The 23,363-nt window shown below is 39.5% G+C and overlaps 1 protein-coding gene across 4 annotated transcripts in view; it reads left to right on the top strand.

The window, feature by feature from the left end:
* sh2b3 (SH2B adaptor protein 3) overlaps positions 1 to 23,363 on the top strand; it is a 65,868-nt gene that overhangs the window by 29,974 nt on the left and 12,531 nt on the right. For all 4 annotated transcript variants that reach the window (XM_047382637.1, XM_047382638.1, XM_047382636.1 and 1 more), the window contains one exon: positions 23,252 to 23,353. In XM_047382637.1, the coding sequence (XP_047238593.1) occupies positions 23,252 to 23,353 (102 nt within the window). The remainder of the gene's footprint in view (positions 1 to 23,251; positions 23,354 to 23,363) is intronic.

Consider the following 23,363-nt stretch of genomic DNA (forward strand, 5'->3'; position numbering starts at 1 on the left):
GTATTTTATTGAAAAATTAGGGTCACTTTAGGAAATGTCTTAACACTGACCGCCAGTTAGATCAGAGATTTAAACCCCATAAGAAAACATGATATTCATATCATGCTTTAATTTGCTCGAAGCTCAAGCAAACAGTGATGTTCAGAGTATATTCTACATCCTGCTGTATGTTCTGGCTCTGCAGCTAAAGTCGACAGTGTTGGTCATGCAGAGATTTGCCAGAAACTAGAATCCTCTGATATTACTTGGTCAGCATTTCTACTCTTATCATCCGTGCCTCTAATCGTGGAGCTGGGTGACATTTTAACTTTCTGTAGAAATGTCACAAACTATCATAAACAGAACGATGACCTGCCCCCATATCAAAAACCTCCAGATCTTTGTCAGCTAATCCACAAAATCTGACCAGGTCCTGTGGAGCAACTGTTGAACTCTTTTCAGACAGTGCATCATTTCAGGTGATTTACAAGAACCAGGAGTTCATCTACCATGATGTTATCCCTGGCCTCACTGCTGGTTTCAAACGTCGCTCACATCACCTCTGAAAACGGCAGCAGTAAACAGAGCAGTAAAGGACAAAATGCTGACCGAAAGGTTTTTCTACTTTTGTTAAAGTAGCACAGGTTGTTTCCTTTAACTAAGCTGTAATTACCTGCAGGGCTAACCAACTAAATAGGTCACAACTGAAATTGCTCAGAGTGACACATGGAGTTTTCCTGTTCTGCTTATGCAGGTGTTGGTTTTGTCCGCATTCACCCCAGAAACATGCATGCCAGGTTGACTGGAGCTTCTGCATTGCTCCAGTACAAATGTGTGCATGAATTGACTCTGTGTTGGTCCGGGATGAACAGGTGAACTGTCCCCCATCTGATCTACCAAAGTATGACTGTCCATCTATCCTGCTGAAGACAGGTTTAATAAGAGAAGTAACCAAAAGGTCCATGGTAACTCTGTAGGAGCTGTAGAGATTCATAGCTCAAATGGGAGAAACTGTTCACAGGATAATTATTAGTCATTTTACTTCACAAATGGCCTTCTTGGAAAAGTGGCAAGAAGAAAGCTGTTGTTTAAAGAAAACAGTAGGAATTCACACAGGAGACACATCAAACATATTGAAGAAGGTGCTCTGGTCAGATCAGACCAAAACAGAATTTTTTGGCCTTCGTGCAGAACACTTTGTGTGGCCTAAAACTAAAACTGTACATCAGATAATACCGGTTCTCCCATGAAACATGATGGAGGCATCATGCTGTGGGGATGCTTTTCTCCAACAGGGTCATGGAAGCTGAATGGAGCTAGTGAAAGAAAACCTGTTAGAGGCTGCAGAAGACTTTAGACTGGGGTGGAGGTTCACCTTCCAGCAGAACAACAACCCTAAACAAACAGCCAGAGATACAGTAGAACGGTTTACATCGAGGGATGTTCATTTGTTAGAATGGCCCAGTCAAAGTTTGCTTTTCCGTCCTCTTTGTGACTACTTTATGTTGGTTCATTACATAATATCCCCAAAAAACTAAATCAAAGTTTTTCTTTGTAAAAATAGAAAGAGTTTAAGGGGTGTGAGTACTTTTTCAAGACAGTGGAGGTAATGTTAATTTGTTTTAATAAAACCAGCTTTTGTTCCTCCATTTTCCTTGAGAAGCTCATTCAGTGTTTCTAGGAAGGCTGCATGTTCTTCTGCTGACGCCTGGCCGAGGCGTTCAGAGACGTCTGAGCAAATTCTCACGCTGAGGTTAAAGGGCTCGCAGACTTTTCTGGAGAAAAGCAGGTGTGCTATCTTTGGTACAAGTGAGCAAAACGGGAAGGGATAGTTGGAGACGAGAAGGCACTGAGAAATCATGAAAGATATAAAAATGTGATGCAGTTCAATAAAGCAAAATGTGGATCTAACCTACAAGACATATGCAGCTTCACAAGGAACTGACTCAAAGAACTGTGTCCAGAAATAAGCATGGTTGACTTCCTGAAGTTCACATTTTCCTATTATACATTGAGGTATATAGGGCTGCACGGTGGCGCAGTTGGTAGCACTATTGCCTTGCAGCAAGAAGGTCCTGGGTTCGATTCCCGGCCTGGGATCTTTCTGCATGGAGTTTGCATGTTCTCCCCGTGCATGCGTGGGTTCTCACCGGGTACTCCAGCTTCCTCCCATAGTCCAAAGACATGCCTGTTAGGTTAATTGGTCACTCTAAATTGACCTTAGGTGTATGAATGAGTGCGTGCATGGTTGTTTGTGTGTTGCCCTGCGATGGACTGGCGATCTGTCCAGGGTGTACCCTGCCTCTCGCCCATAGACTGCTGGAGATAGGCACCAGCTCCCCCGCGACCCACTATGGAATAAGCGGTAGAAAATGACTGACTGACATTGAGGTATTCTTACTGTCATGTATAATGTAAGGCCTCTTTGATGATAATCTTATGGACTTCAGAGTGCTCTTTCTCCACAAAGTACGATTCCATACTTTTTTTATTCTTAATTAAAGTTCTCGCACACCAGGCCTGCATGAAAGTGGGCATAAGGGATTATGACTGATTACAGAGCCGGCATTTTGCACCAATCAGCCGTAATGACTCTTGTCAGGAATAGTATGAGTCATAGATAGATCCTTCCAAGCTGAAACCCACAGATTTCTATGGAAAGCATTTGATGCAGCCAATATTAAAGGCTTCGGGGATGAAAACCTCTGAGATGTTGGCAGAGACTTGTAGATCAATTAATATTTGACTGTTATTCAACGTCTGTTGAGTCGCCGTGGGTGTGGGTGGGCAAAGTAGGAGCAACTCAGGCATGTTTTTTTCATCATTTCCACTGTTTGATGTCCTTTTTATTACACATATGTAGCTTCTTTTCTTATGGAAATCATTTTTGTGGATCTAATTTAGGTTTGCAGACTGCATTAAAAGTACTGTGTTTTTTTTGCAGTCTTAGGCCTCTGATTCCTTTCCAGCTTGGATGATTAATTTGCAAAAAATATAAGCAAGAAGAAGTTTTGCAGGATGGATTTGGTGCATTGTTTTAAATGTACCCCAGGAAAATTGTGGTGCTTCAGCCAAAGCAGAAAACAGAAATTAAAATCCGCTTTACGGCTTGTTTGTCGCTTTTGTTTGTGTTTGTTTGGATAAGCCATGAAGGAAGTCGAACACTTTCTCAGACTGAGTGGAAAAACGTTGCTCACACAGCTGAAAATGGTTGTGAGTTTGCTGGTAAACGTTTCAGTGTGACAAAAATCAAGAGAAACATCTAAAGGAAGTGGAGTGGTTAGAGTCATGTGGTCAAGATGTTTGTCAGATCTCTTGCTCTGTCTCTTTCTAGTTCAGCATCGTCTCCTGCAGAAGGTTTTCATGTGTCTCATGGGTCTTTGTCTGCAGGAAAAATAACAATAAAATAGAAAACAAGATGCGCTGGTCATCATGTGGCTCCATGAGTCCCTCACGGTCATTACTAATACTTGAAAGTCTGTTTTTATTCTCGTTATCACCTCTTTGCGAGCCTCCGTTATGTCTGTGTGTGTGTGTATGTGTGTGTGTGTGCAACCTGCAACCACGATGCCAGTACACATGACCTTGCTGGGTAGCAAATGGAAAGCCCCCAGCCTGTGCAGCCCTTGCCCAACAGTTTTCTCTTGGCCTCTTTTCATCTTATTCATCTGTGCTTACACAAACCGACACACACAAACACACACACACACACACACCTGCAAACATTGTTGTACAAAGCACTATTATGTCATGTTTTGAGTAAGCACTACTGCAGCAAGTGTGTGCAACGTCAAAGGATGTTCATTTAAATACCAGAGGCAAGACAAAAACCACTTGACTCATGATTTTATATTTCTCAATTTTATCAGAAAAAAATCTATAAATAAATAGAAAATATAATATGTATTTCCTCTCTAATTCAGTAATTAATTTTAAATGTGTTCGTATGCTAGTATGCTAGAAATTAAGTTCAGTTTTTCACCAGCAGAGGGGGATGTAAATTTATTTTTTATTTTTTTTAAGTTTTCTTTTTGTGTTGTTGTGGTGCAAAGCTGGAGAGCAACACGTGGTATTTAATGTTTAATCAGTGAGTTGTTTCATGATTTTAAAAGGATGGTTAAAAGTATTTTACTTTTTTTTTTTTTAAATTTATTTTATTTCAGGGATGAAGATTGCATTTAGATTTCAGGGGATCTACATGTAGTTTAAACACACTCAGCTCCGAGGTTTGGAAACATTTAAAAAGTTGAATTTTGCAACAAAATGTGACGAAATCAGTGTGTGCAATATCGCAATGTCAAAGCACAGCTATGACACAATATTTTAAAAGGTTTTCTATTTCAGTTGTCCTGCATTCATGCTCTGCATATCACTAAAATATTTAGCCAGTCGGATGGACTCTAACTGCCCACATCTAGAAGGTATTTTTACTGCATCAGTCAGATGCGAGCGCTCACAGAGTGTTGGGGATATTGTGTAAATGTAAGGAAAGAAAAAAGTCAAGAAAATGTGGGTTAATATTAATTGATATCCGAATCGCAGTCTCAGCACACAGTGTTTGCCGGCCTGAGTGGTGAATCGCTAAGGTGGTCTAAAGAAGGAAAATGAATAAAGTGAATAAAATAAAATATAATGGGAGATGAACCTTAAAGCTGCTGTTTATGTTACAGACACACTGTGGGTAAAGGTTGCTGACTCTTGGATTTGAGTGTTAATGGTCTTGAAATATTCTTAAAAGCGTTTAAATAAAAAATGAAAACGTTTTGCAGATTTTTGTCAAACTCTCATCTTTTCAAATATCAACTTGAATGTAGGAAACTGATGTCCGCATGTTTTCACTCAGCTTCATTCTGGTTCTTCCCCTGCGCTTATTCCTTCTGAGCAGCATTTCAGGCTAGTTTCTGTTCCGTCAGTGCAGGAACTTAAGCCCAGTCACACGTTGGTTCTGCAGCAGGACAATGATCCAAACCATAGTAGCAACGCCACCTCTGCATGACTCAAAAACACTAAATGAAGTTTTGAAAGTGACCTAACCAAAGTCTGGACCTAGAATCTTCTTAAAAACACCGATCATACACAAAAACACACCAACATGGCTGAATTAAAACACTTCTTAGGTTTAGGAGGCAATTAATTTTTCCCATTGGGCCAGGTTGGTTAACAAATGAAATTATCTTTTGGAAACTGCTTTTTTGTATTTACTCTGGTTATCTTTATCCAATATTACAACTTGTTTGATGATCTGAAACATTTCATTGTGACAAGAAAGCGAAAACAGAAGAAATCTGTTTCTGGAGGCAAACATTTTTCACAGCACTGAATATACTGAAACACACTTTTTACTATCAAAATCATGATGACAACTACAGCCACGCTGAGATATAAAGAGATGAGTGTGAAAATATGCGGTTATTGATAATACAAGCATAAATGCCAGAAATGGATCAGTTAAAGTTCTTGGAAACTCAGCTGCTGAAGTGAACATGTGCAAGCCATCATGCTCTTTTCACAAGTGCACACAATCACATGATCTCTCCTCTGTTTCTCAGTAAGCTCATCTGTTTCTCTGCTGGATATTTCAACATCGATGCTAGGAGTTGATTCACAATGAAGTTAGTTTTAAGCTGGACAACTCATACACCAGAGCCAAAGGTCGAATTGTGTTTGACAGTAAAATGGATTAAAGTTTTCAGTTTTATGAGTCGACATTTGTCCACAGGTTGTACAGTTGAAGTTTTTCTGAAAGGTTGTTGTTAATATCTTGTTTTATTTGGTGGTTACAGTTAAGATGAGACAGGAAATGAGTGGGAAGAGATGAAGATCCCTCTGGGAGCCTGGCTTTGGACATCCCTGACAGGCACAGGGTTTTATACAGAGTCTTAAATGTTATAAATCTCAAATTTGGGCCTTAAATAGTCTTAAAATGCCCAGATTTTACATATTAGGCCTAAATTACATTTATCACGGTATTAGGGAAAAACAATGGTGCCATGGTATCAAATATTAGCCCAAATGTTCCCACAGCTCTCTTTGAGCTTTAGTAAAAAATATCCCTTACTGATTCAAATTATTAAACCCTAATACTTCAGCTGAAACAGATTGAGCTGATAAAAACATATTTGTCAATTTAACTTATTAAATAGGTTACAAAGTCATTAAAGTTTTAACTTAACTTACTTAATCATCCAAAATAGAAATCATAAGAAGCTTTCAAAAGGTCTCAAAAGTTCTAAATTTAACTCACTGAAATTTTCTCAAATCCCAAACCAAGTTATTTATCTTAAGACATTTTTATTTCTTTGCTAGAAAACTATGCAAAGAAGACTAGTTATTGTCTTCAATAACTAGCAGATCTGCAGCTACACAACAGACTGTGGTGTACCATGACTCCTTTCATTAGCCACTTCTAGCATCAATGTGAACTGTGTTGCATTTCTACATCTGCTTCAGTGGTTCTTTATATAAAACTAGACCTAATAAGTGGAAATGTCCTGATCGGGTTCTTTTTCTAGTTCTGATTTGAATTAATTAGGACTGAGAATGAGCAGATACTGAGTCCTAGCCTGATACTTCATTACAATCAATTCCAGATACACTTATTCATACCCCTGGCAGGTTTAGATTGAAAATATTTTCATTCAGCCAAAGAAAATGTTTCTGATAGGATATTGGACAGGAAATATAATAATACATACCAACAGCCGGCTAGTGTTTTGGATGTTTCCATGGGTGTTATGAAGATTTAGGTTTGATAAGCTCCCAGTCTTTAAAGTTGGAAGACCTCCTTGCCATCACCCTAATGTTTTACTTCAGTTGAATTCAATTCTAAAATACTTTAATCCCAAAGGGAAATTAAATATTGTTGTAGCTCATTATGTAGGTTTTTTCAAAGAGCCGTTGATGCTGATGTCTGTGGGGAGGAAGGATCTCCTGTAGCGGTCCATCTTACAGCAGATCTGACGAAGCCTCTGACTGAAGACACTCTGTTGTTGTACAACAGTCTCATGAAGAGGATGCTCAGGGTTCTCCATAATGTTCTTCATTTTATGAAGAATCCTTCTTTGCACAATGATCTCCAGAGGTTCCAGAGGAGTCCCCAGAACAGAGCCAGACTTCTTTATCAGCTTGTTGAGCTTTTTTAAGTTCCTGGCTCTGATGCTGCTTTCCCAGCAGATGATGGCACACTCTCCACAACAGACTTATAGAAGATATGCAGCATCTTGCTTTTACTGTAAAGGGTGTAAAATAAGATTGGTAGTAAAACCCAGATTCATTAGATCAAGAAAATAATGTGCTTGAGCTGCACTACAGTTTTTTTAGAGCCGTGCATACAGAAATATCCCTGCGCAAATATGGATCAGGACAGACTTACTTATTAGCCTTATTTTTTAGGATGTTTTTGACTTTTATGCAACAGTTTGCGTAATAAAAAAGAAATTATTTTGTGGTTATATTTAGCTGTAAAGATCCCTGTAAAAAGAAATGCCTGCAAACTCCACTATGCTGCTCTTTCTGTTTGGCGAGCAGCTGTCGCGTAGGACAACCTTCTAAGAACGGGGACGTCCAACGGCTGGTTTCCTTGTTCTAGTGTTATGATGTCATTTGTAAGACAAATATTATTGAACATAGAAATCTCTTATGGCAAATCTATCATAATTAAGCAGTTTAGGTTGTTTTGTCTTTTCCGTTTGATCTGAGAGTCTGACATCACGCATCACGGAGCTATTTACCTCTCCCAGCACTGGTGCTGTTTTCTACTTTTCCTGCTTTTGATCGCTTGGTGTTGGTCCTGCATGCAGAGAATAGAAGCTAAAGTGGTGGAGATATTATGACCCAGGCCTTATTTTTCTCAGCTTGTTCATTTTTTGTTTATATCCATCCCAATGCTAGGTTGCCTGAGTACTGAGGTAGTATTTTTCACTGCACCGGCCAGTGGTCGTAATGTTAGTATTATGGACTGTTGTGTTTCTCTTTTATTAAGGTCACAGTCAAGTGCGGTGAAGTTTCCATAAAGCATCCTGATTCACTTGTATTTCGGCATTGTTTTACATTTTAATGTCGAACATATGCCTGAATACAAATACTGATAATATGCAAGTCTTCTAGAGATAGGTGGATATAATGCTTAAAACCTAAAATGTAACTATGCATATTATTGTTTTCCTGCATCTACGTTCATTTTCTTAGTGGTTCATTACATTAAATCTGTGGGTGAAAATTAAAATCTCTGTAAATTTGCATTTAGAGGAATATTTGTTAGATTCGGTCTGCATTAAATGAGATAAAATGCTGAGACGCCATGTTTAATTCTGTCTTTTAATGCTCTGCTCATATCTTGATTTTTATAGTCCGAATGTTTTTTTCATGCTTGCTCCCCCTTTTTTTTCCTGTCCTGTCAGGTTTTCTAATTGGTTTGCACAGCCACAGCTAATTCATTTACGAGAAACTGCTCCCATTTCTGTGAATCTAAAGTGTGCTGTCTTAACGTCTTCATATTTGGTTCATATATCAGTATTTCTGAGAAGTTTGGAAGGAGGACAGTGCAATAAGTGACACATTTCTTCATCACAGAAAGCCTGCATCTGTGACAGCTTCTGACAGGTTTCCAAGAACACACTCATCTCTATCAGTGATGGTAACCTCGTGACTAGTGCGCTCTGTGTGTGCGCTCTGTGAGCATTTGGGTGTGTGTGTTTCCCACATCCTCCATGATGCCACAGATAAAGTTTATTTTGAATGTGATCAGTTCTAGTGATCGTCAGGCTGCATACACTCCACGTACGCTCATGTACTATGAGCTAGTGCGAGTAAAGGTTGCTGGGATTGTAATTTGGCTTATTTAGCTGCAAATGGGCTGTTTGGAAGATCAAACCTAAAACTAAAATTCCATGCCCAACACAGCTTCCAAAACAAAGATGATTTCATGCATTTTAATGTTTTATTTTGGATGTAACCAAATACATTTTTATTTATTGGAGCTGTTTTCATGATCTGCTTGGTGAAGAATGTTCTTCTCATGCGAAGACCCCAAACACAAACAACCACAAAGCCGAGTCGAGCTGGGATTAGGGAGCTTAGGATTGTTTTTCTGTATGACACAAACAGGTGGGTGAGGGCACAGCAAAGCGGAAAGCAATACCAGCTGCTGCAGATCACTGCTATTACATGCCACTGTTGATGCTGAAACTATTGGTGTGTAAAAGGGAAACATGTATGGGCATACAAGGGGAAATATATCTGTACATAACCCTTAATTGAATGTAAATATCAGGTATTGTGTACACAGCAGCGCTGAAAACGCTGTAGTATGCATGCCAGGTCCATTAGTGGCGCTGTGACAGTGCTGCGGAATCATACCAAAAATGGTGGACAAAACCACTAGGCATGCGCAGACTACTCATGCGAGGTAAACACAGCAAAATGGCGGCACAGAGGCACATGGTGGTTACAGAGAGAGGCGGAGCTACTGCATCATCGTTTCTGAAAGGATGTGTTTCACATGTACACACGGAAACACACAAAACCTTTCCATCCTGGGACCCAGATTCAAAAATGATTATTTTTGGTGTCCCAAAATGTGGACACAATACCTTTGCTAATGCACCTAATTTAATCTCATCTCCCTGTGGACAGGGCCTAAAACAATCTGCTAGCTCTATATGGGTTTTTATGCTTTTATTTTTTCTTATGTGGCATATTTATATATGCCACATAAGAAAATCATAAAGACCACAAAAAAGCCTAAACCGAAACTCAAAGACCACTTTGATTTGCTACTTTTCATCAAAAATCATCCTTTTTCTGCTGTGATATTGGGGAAATATCATCAAGGTGCTGGAAAAGAAAACTATTGTTTATCTAAGAGCTATAAAGGTAAAAGTCCAGAGAATCGTCCATGGAACGGTAATCAGTGTGAAGGTTGAGGGCCTTTTTGTTCAGCATTAGAATCAAAAGCAACAGTTTAAAATGTCATGTCTTCCTCCTTACATTTCAGCAGACATACAGGGCTTAGACAATGAAACTGAAACACCTGTGATTTTAGTGTGGGAGGTTTCATGGCTAAATTGGACCAGCCTGGTAGCCAGTCTTCATTGATTGCACATTGCACCAGTAAGAGCAGAGTGTGAAGGTTCAATTAGCAGGGTAAGAGCACAGTTTTGCTCAAATTATTGAAATGCACACAACATTATGGGTGACATACCAGAGTTCAAAAGAGGACAAATTGTTGGTGCACGTCTTGCTGGAGCATCTGTGACCAAGACAGCAAGTCTTTGTGATGTATCAAGAGCCACGGTATCCAGGGTAATGTCAGCATACCACCAAGAAGGACGAACCACATCCAACAGGATTAACTGTGGACGCAAGAGGAAGCTGTCTGAAAGGGATGTTCGGGTGCTAACCTGGATTGTATCAAAAAACATAAAACCACGGCTGCCCAAATCACAGCAGAATTAAATGTGCACCTCAACTCTCCTGTTTCCACCAGAACTGTCCGTCGGGAGCTCCACAGGGTCAATATACACGGCCGGGCTGCTATAGCCAAACCTTTGGTCACTCATGCCAATGCCGAACGTTGGTTTCAATGGTGCAAGGAGCGCAAATCTTGGGCTGTGGACAATGTGAAACATGTATGGTTCTCTGATGAGTCCACCTTTACTGTTTTCCCCACATCCAGAAGAGTTACGGTGTGGAGAAGCCCCAAAGAAGCGTACCACCCAGTCTGTTGCATGCCCAGAGTGAAGCATGGGGGTGGATCATTGATGGTTTGGGCTGCCATATCATGACATTCCCTTGGCCCAATACTTGTGCTAGATGGGCGCATCACTGCCAAGGACTATCGAACCATTCTTGAGGACCAAGTGCATCCAATGGTTCAAACATTGTATCCTGAAGGCGGTGCCGTGTATCAGGATGACAATGCACCAATACACACAGCAAGACTGGTGAAAGATTGGTTTGATGAACATGAAAGTGAAGTTGAACATCTCCCATGGCCTGCACAGTCACCAGATCTAAATAGTATTGAGCCACTTTGGGGTGTTTTGGAGGAGCGAGTCAGGAAACGTTTTCCTCCACCAGTATCACGTAGTGACCTGGCCACTATCCTGCAAGAAGAATGGCTTAAAATCCCTCTGACCACTGTGCAGGATTTATATATGTCATTCCCAAGACAAATTGACGCTGTATTGGCCACAAAAGGAGGCCCTACACCATACTAATAAATTATTGTGGTCTAAAACCAGGTGTTTCAGTTTCATTGTCCAACCCCTGTAACTCTCTAATGTATGCTTTAACATTTGACTAAACTCAAAAAGTAGAAATTCTTCACAGAGATAATTGTAAATTGTAAAAAATAAATAAATAAATCCCGCTCACACTGGAATGCACTTTTACTCTTTTGCATTTCTGGCCGAATTTTTATAGTCATTTCCAGGTTTGTTCATCAATAAACTCAACATTTTCATCAGCAGAATAAATGTGCAACATGGCTCCAAAGTAATGGATTAATATGGATATGAGGTAGAGCTACCCTAGATATTGAATTGCAATCTTCAGCACAATCTCAAAGGACTGCTTGGATGCAATATTTGGCAGGATATAATATTCCATGCATGCATGCATATTCTGCATGCCAATACGTTTTTGACTAGTTAGATAGACTGTCACTGCCCTTGAGGGACACGGTAAAGGTCACAGAGAGGGGTGGTAACATTGTGATAAAGGAAAAAAAGAAAAGAGTCCTCATCCTCAGCAAGGAGGTCCTGGGTGCCAATCCCAGCAAGGTTCTTGCTTCATGAAGTTTGCATGTTCTCCCTATGCATGTCTGTGCTCTCTCTGGGTACTCTGGCTTCCTGCCACAGTCCACAAACATGACTGTTAGATTAGCTGGTCTCTCTAAATTGCTTGGGCATGCTTGTTTGTTTTGTGTTGGCCTGTGATGGACTTGCTACATGTCCAGGATGTATCCCACCACTGACCTACTGTCTAGTGACCCTGGACGAATACGCAGTAAAAAGGTGGTGGATAAATGCAAGGAAACTCTGCTTCTGTGTGGTTTATTGATAGATTGTTTTTAAACAGTTCAAGCAGTTCATGCAGGCTGTTTTTGTCCACTTAATAAATTAACTTTTACATAGCGGACGTACACTTCACATGAGTGCTCTTGTTTCTTTTTGAAAATGAAATAAAAATGCATTTTTACATATACAAATACAAAGGTCCGAGAGCACTCAATGTCTTTTTAATTTATTATTAGTTGTACTTGACTGAAGTTGGTAAAGTTGCACAAGCAGATGAAAATCTATTAAGAAATGTACTTTGGCTTAATCTGACCTGCGATATGATTCTTTTGCCCATAATAGAGCTAATGCCCCAGACAAACTGGTCCTACAAATGTAACTCCAGGTCAAGTAGAATTTTATTTCTTAAAAAAATGAACCACTTTTGAGTCGCTTATGATGATGTAATGTTAAATATTCCATCGGTTTCTATTCAGTAGGATCAGGACAGAATAACAGCCACTGTGTCCTTTAACTATGCAGCAAAGCAACAAAAGCAATGCTTAAACGATCCCAACCTGAAACCAGGGGAAGTACAGACAGATGTGTTAGTTGCTTCTATTGAGGTCACGGCCTGCTCTCATGGGTGGTTCTCTGTAGTCTTTAACATTTCTTTGTGTGTATATTTGTGTTGGACAAATGCATACACTCTTTTCGAAACGTCTCCAGGGATCAGTTCGGAGTCTAATGTCAGCTCGGCACACACTCACACAACCATGCATCCCCGGACAGCGCTTGCTTCAGTGACCCTCGGAGGGATAGAGGAATGTTGAGTGTCAGTGAGTTGCCTTTGCAACGGCCTTGAGAAAGGGACCCTGGGAAGATCGTTTTGGACTCCAAACATCCTGTGTGTCACCCGTGTGTGGGTGTGCTCGCTCAAACTCTAGATGTGTTGTGACTGTGTGGGTGAGAGGTTGCTTAGCTGCATCTGTGAACGTGTCTCTATTTGTCATCAGATGTTTATGCTTTCTGCTGCCTTGTGCATAAACCTGCATGAAACAGTTCCTGCAAACAGATTTAGACTTTGACTTTATTTTATTTATTTATTTTTTCATTGCAATAGACTGGGAGAGATGTCATTTTTCTCCGTGTAAAGATTTTAGCTGCTAAAAAACTAAACTAAGACATTTATTATTAGTGCATTGGTGAAGATTTTACAGGTTAATACCAAGTTGGAGGGTTTCTAGATGCATCTACACAAATTAACGATATATACAGTACAGACCAAAAGTTTGGACACACCTTCTCATTCAAAGAGTTGTCTTTATTTTCATGACTATGAATAATGTAGCTTCACACTGAAGGCATCAAAACTATGAATTAACACATGTGGAATTATATACTAAACAAAAAAGTGTGAAACAACTGAAAATATGTCTTATATTCTAGGTTCTTCAAAGTAGCCACCTTTTGCTTTGATTACTGCTCCACACACTCTTGGCATTCTGTTGATGAGCTTCAAGAGGTAGTCACCTGAAATGGTTTTCCAACAGTCTTGAAGGAGTTCCCAGAGATGCTTAGCACTTGTTGGCCCTTTTGCCTTAACTCTGCGGTCCAGCTCACCCCAAACCATCTCGATTGGGTTCAGGTCCAGTGACTGTGGAGGCCAGGTCATCTGGCGCAGCAACCCATCACTCTCCTTGGTCAAATAGCCCTTACACAGCCTGGAGGTGTGTTTGGGGTCATTGTCCTGTTGAAAAATAAATGATGGTCCAACTAAACGCAAACCGGATGGAATAGCATGCCACTGCAAGATGCTGTGGTAGCCATGCTGGTTCAGTATGCCTTCAATTTTGAATAAATCCCCAACAGTGTCACCAGCAAAGCACCCCCACACCATCACACCTCCTCCTCCATGCTTCACGGTGGGAACCAGGCATGTAGAGTCCATCCGTTCACCTCTTCTGCGCCGCACAAAGACACGGTGGTTGGAACCAAAGATCTCAAGCTTGGACTCATCAGACCAAAGCACAGATTTCCACTGGTCTAATGTCCATTCCTTGTGTTCTTTAGACCAAACAAGTCTCTTCTGCTTGTTGCCTGTCCTAAGCAGTGGTTTCCTAGCAGCTATTTTACCATGAAGGCCTGATTCACACAGTCTCCTCTTAACAGTTGTTCTAGAGATGTTTCTGCTGCTAGAACTCTGTGTGGCATTGACCTGTTCTCTAATCTGAGCTGCTGTTAACCTGCGATTTCTGAGGCTGGTGACTCGGATGAACTTATCGTCCGCAGCAGAGGTGACTCTTGGTCTTCCTTTCCTGGGGCGGTCCTCATGTGAGCCAGTTTCACTTGGGGACACTTTCAAAGTTTTCCCAATTGTTCGTACTGACTGACCTTAATTTCTTAAAATAATGATGGCCACTCATTTTTCTTTACTTAGCTGCTTTTTTCTTGCCATAATACAAATTCTAAGTCTATTCAGTAGGACTATCAGCTGTGCACTGTATCCACTTCCTGCACAACACAACTGATGGTCCCAACCCCATTTGTAAGGCTTGAAATCCCACTTATTAAACCTGACAGGGCACACCTGTGAAGTGAAAACCATTTCAGGTGACTACCTCTTGAAGCTCATCAACAGAATGCCAAGAGTGTGCGGAGCAGTAATCAAAGCAAAAGGTGGATACTTTGAAGAACCTAGAATATAAGACATATTTTCAGTTGTTTCACACTTTTTTGTTCAGTATATAATTCCACATGTGTTAATTCATAGTTTTGATGCCTTCAGTGTGAAGCTACAATATTCATAATCATGTAAATAAAGACAACTCTTTGAATGACAAGGTGTGTCCAAACTTTTGGTCTGTACTGTATATATATTTTTCTAATAGCATAATATTGCTAGAACACTAGCCAAAAATGGAGAATGTCTCTGTTGTTGTTTGTTTGACATGGTAATATTTGTACTTAGTGGATCTGAAGCTGAAAAGTTTGGGAACTCCATGTTTAGTCTGAAGTGGATCCAAAGAAATACTAGAATGTTAAATGAACAAAATGTATAAATACTCTGTGACAATACTGTGAAGATTTTAAAATTAAACAGTGTGACTACACACAAAACCATACATTATGGAGATAGAGATACGTCAATAAAATATGAGAAGTTAATTTAGGTTTAGTTTAGTTCAAAACTACTACCTCTAGCAACAAATCTGCTGCACATTTTTCTTTGTTTGTTAGTCTTTAGAAAAAATAAATGTAATCAGTCAAAATCTGAATTGGCAGCTCAGACTTCGAGAGCAGATATCGGTATTAGGCAGGAAAAGCCTGCTTGGTGCATCTCTATCATGAAATGTTGCACCTGTGAAAATAGTTTTATTCATGCAAGTCAAATAAATTGGAATTGATCTGTTGGTTGGTAAAAACGACATGTCGGTGCACAGCATATATTTATATGCAGCAGTAATAAACAGGAAAGTTCACCGCAATGCACAATTAAGTTCAGAAACAAATTATGCACAAATTATAGGAAGAATGAATGAGGAAGACACTGAATATTATCTGGCAGGCTGTTTAGTTTGATGGGATTGGGCCAGGATGCAGGCAGTGTTGCCACTGTTGCTTATCTGTGTTTCACATGTATGATATTTGTCTGGGTTTGTGTTTGAAGTCAAAACATAGTAGTGAAAGTTGAGTCAATGTGAAAAGATGCAGAAGTGGAAACTGAAAAGTCAGGGCAGGTTCACATTATTGCTTTAACAGTCACACCATCAGGATGTTTCTCTGAGCTGATGGCAATGTCCATCTTGGTTTTTCTTCCTTTTATAATACTCTATTTATTATCAGATTACCTTTTTTTTTTTTTGCTCTAATGTGTCATAAAAATGTAAAAAAACAAAAAATCCATTTAGATAACTGTTGGACCGTAACATTTCCCCAAGGGAATATATCATGACTTTCATGTTTAAATTAGTAATCTAAACCCGAATGAAACTATTATTTACTCTTATTCCTGACGGAATAGAAAAGATCTCGGGCTTGAGGTCTGCTTGAAAACAGTCCAGTGAGCTACTGAGACCAAATGACGCTGTTATTTAAGAGAAGGAAAGGCTTCCCTAATTGTTTTACTTTATGTTTTTAGACTCAGGATGCTTCATTAAGTCTGCATCTGTATGTGTGTTTTTTAGGGCTGAATTATTTAATCCAATTAATCGTGATTAATCTATTATTGAAATAATAAACTGAATTAGTTATTGAATAATCGTAAACTGGAGTATACAGACTCTAAAACACGCCATTAGCTGAAATAACAACCCACTCAGAGTAGTAATTAAGTTTAAACTGTGCAAGAAAATATACATTTATCATTTAAGATGTAAACCTTTTTTGTCAGTAAGTATGCTCCATCAGGTGGCATAGTTTTAACTTCTAAACCTTCTTAACCTTTTAAATTCTGTAAATCTCCTATTATCCTACTATCCTACCTTTTGCTATTAGATTATTTAACAATGAATCAAAAAAAAATAGTCAACAGATTAATCAATAAGCAAATCGATTGCAGCCCGAGTCCTTTTGCATCATCCTGTTTGTTGGTGACATTCTGCAGGACGTTAGACAAAATAGTGTAGTTGCACTATTTCCCTCAGCCGGGAAATTAGTTTAACTGTGTAGAGTCAAAAAGAGAGGGTTGTTGTTTCCCAGTTATTTTACTGGTTACCAGACCACAAAACAGCACAAAACGTTGAGGTTGATTCCATAAAGGACTTGTAGAATAAAACCATCAGTGCTTTGTCTACATTAAAAGTGTTCAGTATGAGCAGACCCTACTTGCAGATGGCAGACGTGTTGAGGTCAGTGACCATACCCAGGTTTTAGCAGCTCTCTATTGTTTCTACTTGTGAACCTTTGCTGACAGATTTTGCATGCCAATAATAATAATAAATCTGTGCACTTAGATGGACTTGAGAGAGAAGAGTGATATAGTAGACTCGCCATACTGATTCTATGGATCTGTGTGAGTCTCCTTGCATGCAGAAAAAGTTTATTCTAGGCCGTAATTAGGAAAGACATCTTACATCGCAGCTCTTTTTGAGACGCTCTGTACAGTGTGAGATAAGAGTGTTTCTGCACAAACATCTGTCAGGTTCAGTTTACAGTTCTTGGTTTTGTGACCATTCACATGCATTTTGGACCATTGTGGATGTGTACTTCTCTATTTTGTGTTGAGCTGCACAATATATGGTCAGTAGTCATAGCAGTATAAGCAGCAATGTACAGAGTGCTCAAACGCAATGTTGGATTGTATAATTTATTACTGTTGGTTGCTTTCAGACTTTGCATGCTGTTAGCACATTTGGCCAGTTGGCCTCATAATTTTGTATGATAATTTTCAAACCTTTATGGCCTCTCGGCATTTGTATTTGTCTATTCTATAGGTTTTAATAGGTCTTTTGTAACTTTATCATTATTTTGGGTACTGTGTTGCTGCTTCTTAGACATTTTGCCATTTTATCTCCCAATTATCTGTTTTTAAAGCATCATGTTGCTAAAAAAACAAAAAAAACAACCAATTCCAACCCCAGCTTCATTTGATGATCTGTCTTTATCTGTTGGGGTGTGTGGGCCTTCGTTTGTATGCGTTTTCTTGGAAGACTATTAAAGACTGCAGATTGCAATAATAGGAAGTGTTCTGTGAGCTTGTACTTCAGCTCCTCTGATGGAGCTGATTCACAGAAATCAGGCCGGTTGTTGCTCAACCACTCAGACATCTGCTGAATGTTTTCCTCTGTCTCTCTTTTTTTCTTTTGTATCCTTCCACAGCTTTAAACGGTTCCTCAGAGAAGCTCTTACTAGCCAGAGACTCATTCACAGTCTTACAATAAACTCGTCTCAATGAGTCACTCAGCTCAGACCAATGCTCAGTCTGAATGAGTGTAGAACTTATTATTAGAGGTCACACATCCGGTGCAATCGTTACGGTAAAGATTTTGGTCGCATTTGTTAGATTGTGCTGCAACTGTGAATTACCTGCTCTTTTCTCAATGAATTGTTTGGACTGAAGATTGTGCAACTCTGTAAACTTTTCTTACAGCGTCGGTTTCAAAATGCTTATTCTGCTTCTGATTTATTCTGTTGAAGGCAAGGTTTAGCAGGTAGTCCTACTTCAGCACCATAGACCAGTGACCCATATTAAACAGCATTATTTTTGCATGGCTCCCTCTGCAGACTGTGTTAAGTATAACTGCTCCAGTTCTGCACATATTAAAGGGTAAACAACTCAACTTCTAAAAACATCAAGGATGACCCAAACTATGAACCTAATCTAATGAGTAAAAACGCGTACTCTATTACTGAAAACTTTTTTATATCCTTTTAGTTTTGTAGACATCTTATGTATGTTCACTTTTTACTGCCACTAAGCACCTTCCCTCCTTCACCGTATTGTTGATTTTCTTTTTTTTTACCTTTGTTTTCTCCTTCTGCTTTTAACACCTGCAGAAAAATCTGCAGAAACATAAACAGAATTTCTGTGAAAACCTAAAGTAAAATTGAGCTTTAGCAGCAATTTTAGTTTGGGTTGACTCAGAAATCCCTAAATGAGTCACATCCCTCCCCTTTCTGCGTCACTTTGTCTCTTATTGATAATATTAGTCGCTGTGGTTGAATCGCAGAGATTCGAAAGTTACAAGTGAGGACATTGATCGTTCTTTTGATGTGTGCTTGTATGAGAGAGAGCCCTCCTCTGTCTGTTTTTATGTGTGTACCAGATTAGCAGACATTCCTCAGGCTCACACATTGTCACATAGACTCAAACTCATCCGGTGCACAAATCCCTGGAAACTGTCCTCCCTGCCCTTTCTTCTGCTCTCCATCTCTCCCTTTCTGCGGTGTCTTTCACTGTCTTGTCTGTTTCCTTCTGCTGGTGCTGCTCATCCTCTCCCCTTGTTTTTTTTTTCCTGTTCTGTTGTCTTGGCTTTGTTTGACCCACGCGACACCACACTTTCAGCTGAATGATGATGCATTATAAACAGTTTATAAACCAGTTTCATTTTTTGGTAAATATTGTTTTTTTTCTTGTTTTTTTTGGTGGTTTTCTCATAGTAAAAAAGAAAATCTAAAAATAGAACTATTCCTGACTTGCATATTAAAGAAAATTCAGCCTACAGTCATACAGAGTAGGGCTACAACTAACCATTGTTTTCAAAACCGATTAATCTGTCGGCTATTTTTTTCGATTAATTGATTAAAACCTTATAGCAAAAGGTACGATTTTTTTTTTTCCCCCTCCCCCAGAATTTGAACTATGTAAGGCTGAAGCAATCCTACTTCCGGAGTTCTAGATAGACCATATTAGAAGGTTTTTCATCTTAAATGCAGAGTATATATATTTTTGGCCTAAATATTGCTCTGAGTGGGTTGTTCTTACAGCATGTTTTAGAGTCTGTACACTCCAGTTAACGATTTTTCAATTACTAATTAGTTAACCATTATTTCAATAACGGATTAATCCCGATTATTTAGATGAATTATTTCAGCCCTAAAATAGAGGATACGATTCTGGCAGTTCTGAGGCTCTTTCCAATACAATAAGCACAGTCATTGTCCATACACCTAGAAACCGTGCAACATCTATTTTCAGTTTTTTCAGACTTGGGGGTCGTTTGTTCCATCCTGTCAACCTGTTTCCACTGACATATGGATGGCGGTTTAATGTCTTCCCAGTTTGGTGTTATCCTCTTCTTCACAATCGGGAATGGTTTGTGCAGTATAAACACTACATTGCGAAAAGTAATTGGTCACCCCTCCAAATCATGTAATTTAGGTGTTTCACTTTCATGGCCACAGACGTATAACATCCAGGACCCGTGCAGATTGCTTTGTGAAAGAATGGGTCGCTCTCGTGAGCTTGATTTCCAGCCTAGTATTTATAGGATTCCACCAGTGTCGGACCTCTTTTTGCAGAAGCACATTTGTGAGGTCTGACACTGTTGTTGGACGGTCTCCGCTCTAGCTCACCCTAACGGTGTTCTAGTGGGTTGAGGTGAGGATGATCAAACATTCTCAGAAATACACTCCTTGTCCTTGTGAGCTTTACTGGAAAAGTTGAAGCTGTTTTAGCTGCAAAAGATGAGCTAACATCATTTTAAACACTGAGGATTAAAAAACCAATGTCAGTCAGGTTCAAATTAACGTAAAGGCAGGAAAGAAAATACTTTTTATTGTATATCTCCAAACAAAAATAACTTGGGATTTAACAATAGTATTGTATTAACTGGCACAAGTATTATCTAGCACAAGTATTGGGCTGAGGGAATGCCATGATATGGCAGCCCAAACCATCACTGATCCACCCCCATGCTTCACTGTGGGCATGCAACAGTCTGGGTGGTACGCTTCTTTGGGGCTTCTCCACACCGTAACTCTTCTGGATGTGGGGAAAACATTAAAGGTGGACTCATCAGAGAACAATACATGTTTCACATTGTCCACAGCCCAAGATTTGCGCTCCTTGCACCATTGAAACCAACGTTTGGCATTGGCATGAGTGACCAAAGGTTTGGCTATAGCAGCCTGGCCATGTATATTGACCCTGTGGAGCTCCCGACGGACAGTTCTGGTGGAAACAGGAGAGTTGAGGTGCACATTTAATTCTGCCGTGATTTGGGCCGCCGTGGTTTTATGTGTTTTGGATACAATCCGGGTTAGCACCCGAACATCCCTTTCAGACAGCTTCCTCTTGCGTCCACAGTTAATCCTGTTGGATGTGGTTCGTCCTTCTTGGTGGTATGCTGACATTACCCTGGATACCGTGGCTCTTGATACATCACAAAGACTTGCTGTCTTGGTCACAGATGCGCCAGCAAGACGTGCACCAACAATTTGTCCTCTTTTGAACTCTGGTATGTCACCCATAATGTTGTGTGCATTTCAATATTTTGAGCTAAACTGTGCTCTTACCCTGCTAATTGAACCTTCACATTCTGCTCTTACTGGTGCAATGTGCAATCAATGAAGACTGGCTACCAGGCTGGTCCAATTTAGCCATGAAACCTCCCACACTAAAATGACAGGTGTTTCAGTTTCATTGTCCAACCCCTGTGTGTGTGTGTGTGTGTTTGTGTGTTTGTTCCTGTCTTGGCATCACAGTGAGAACCATTTTCCCGATTTCACCATCTAATTGAGGACCGTTTGTACCAAAGTGAGGACATTTTGCTGGTCCTCACGACCTATTTTGCTAACGGTTAGGTTTAGGACTAAAGTGTAAATTGGGCTTAGGTTAAGGTTAGGGTTAGGCATGCACTGGTAATGGTTAGGTTTAGGGTTATTGTCAGGGTTAGGGCATAGAAAGGGTTGAAAATGACTGAAAATCAATGGAAGTCAATGGGAGTCAACACATGGTCCTCACTACATATAGCAAAACAAGAGTGTGTGTGTGTGTGTGTGTGTGTGTGTGTGATGTGATATATATATATATATATATATATATATATATATATATATATATATATATATATATATATATAAACATATATATATATATATATGTTTATATATATATATATATATATAAACATATATATATATATATATACATATATATATATATATATATATTTATATATAAATTTAATTAATAATAGCCATAAAACACTTTGATGTTTGCCTTTAAACCGTCACCCACTTACCAGCTGTTTTCTTCTTTCACACTGCCATCTCCGTAGTCATGTATTGTAAGTCATTCTTATTAAAACTGTTTTTATCTACAGCTCTCTGGTAGCAGACCATGCAGTGAGTCTGAAACAGTGACTCAAGTAACACATGTAATTATTCTGAAGAACCTCACATGTGCAGGTCATGGTGAAGCTGCTGCTTTGAAACCAGAGGGCGCAAAGGTGGAAAAGCGAATCCGTAAGCTCATGGAGGCTCAAAAAAAGCTTTGGTTTGCCCAACACATGGCTGCATTTATTGCCAATTGTTTAAAAAGACTGCCTAATAAGAAGCCATGCTTCAGAGTAGTCCTGCCATGCACACTTAATGGCAGTATCAGTGTATGCAATATCAAAACGTGTTCTTAAAATGTGTTTTGTTTGCAATATTTTCCAGGTGCATTGTATTCACACGCTTCAGGCTATTATCACATGGTAATGCCATATTTAGCTAGCATTTACTTATTGCAATATTAAACACTACTTTTGAAATCATGCTTTTCCTCGTATCGTCCATAATGTTTGAAATTATATGAAGATTTTTATGATCTGGTTTCTTGCTTTGTTTAGAAAAAGTATCAAATTAAATTAATTAAAGTAGATTTCATTGCCAAAATCGAACCCATGGTCATCTCCACAGACTTAAGTGGGTTGTGCTCCAGGCAGTTCTCACTGTCTGTACAGAAACTCGTTGCTATCATGGAGCACAAGGAACAAATGGGCTTTTTCTTTATCAGAGATCAGGACATTTTAAACCAACGCATGAATAATGTTACTTTTCTTACTTTTATGTTTTCATCTATATAGCTTATGTGTGTTTTTGTAGGAGTTTGTTACAGACACATTTTCTCTTCATCATATTTTTTAAACTGTCTCCTTCATAATTTTCTTTACTTTTGACACAATGTCAGAATATCCAAACATTGGTTGTTTGCGCTTCATGTGAAACAGACGACACGACCAGCCCTCATGTCTCATTAATTTATTCAGACAAAGAGTTTGTCCTGGGAGGCCAGACCCTGAAGCTCGGCCACAAGAAAGCCAGTTATGCTACAACCGATTGCTTTGTTTCTCACTGAGGGAGGCTTTAGAGGGTTTGCAGTTGTACATTCGCTCAAGTAAGCACATCAGACAGGAACTGCCTCTGCATTGCAGCCTGAGTGCCGAACATCTAGTTCTTATTAATTATGTGTTGAGAAGCTAAAGTGTTTCTGCTCTAACTAAACAGTTGCATAAACCACCTCCTTTGGGTGTCTGTAACTTAATCAACTTTAACCCAATGCCTGTTGTCTCTCTAATGCAGCAAAGCTGTTTTTGCAGCAACCATCAGTTTATAGCGCTGCAACAATGTTGGTGAATGACTACGTTTTTGTTTTTATACCTTTTCGAAAAGAGCTTATATTTTAAAAGTGCACCGAGACATGGATGACACACCACAAGAGGGTCATTATTCTTCTCCCTCATTGTTTCGTCTCCTACTTTTTGTTTCGGTATGTTCACATGCAACGCCTGGTGATAAATATCTACTCGGTTGGAGAGTAATGACGTCCTTTTTTTGTTTTTCAGGCCTCCAGTCCCAAACTGACAACTCACTGCTCAGATATCCAAGAAGTCCGTCGCTGCACCCGACTGGAGATGCCCGACAACTTAAACACTTTTGTTTTAAAGGTACTCTAAA

This window comes from Girardinichthys multiradiatus, chromosome 12, assembly GCF_021462225.1.
Source record: "Girardinichthys multiradiatus isolate DD_20200921_A chromosome 12, DD_fGirMul_XY1, whole genome shotgun sequence".
NCBI classification, from domain to species: domain Eukaryota; kingdom Metazoa; phylum Chordata; class Actinopteri; order Cyprinodontiformes; family Goodeidae; genus Girardinichthys; species Girardinichthys multiradiatus.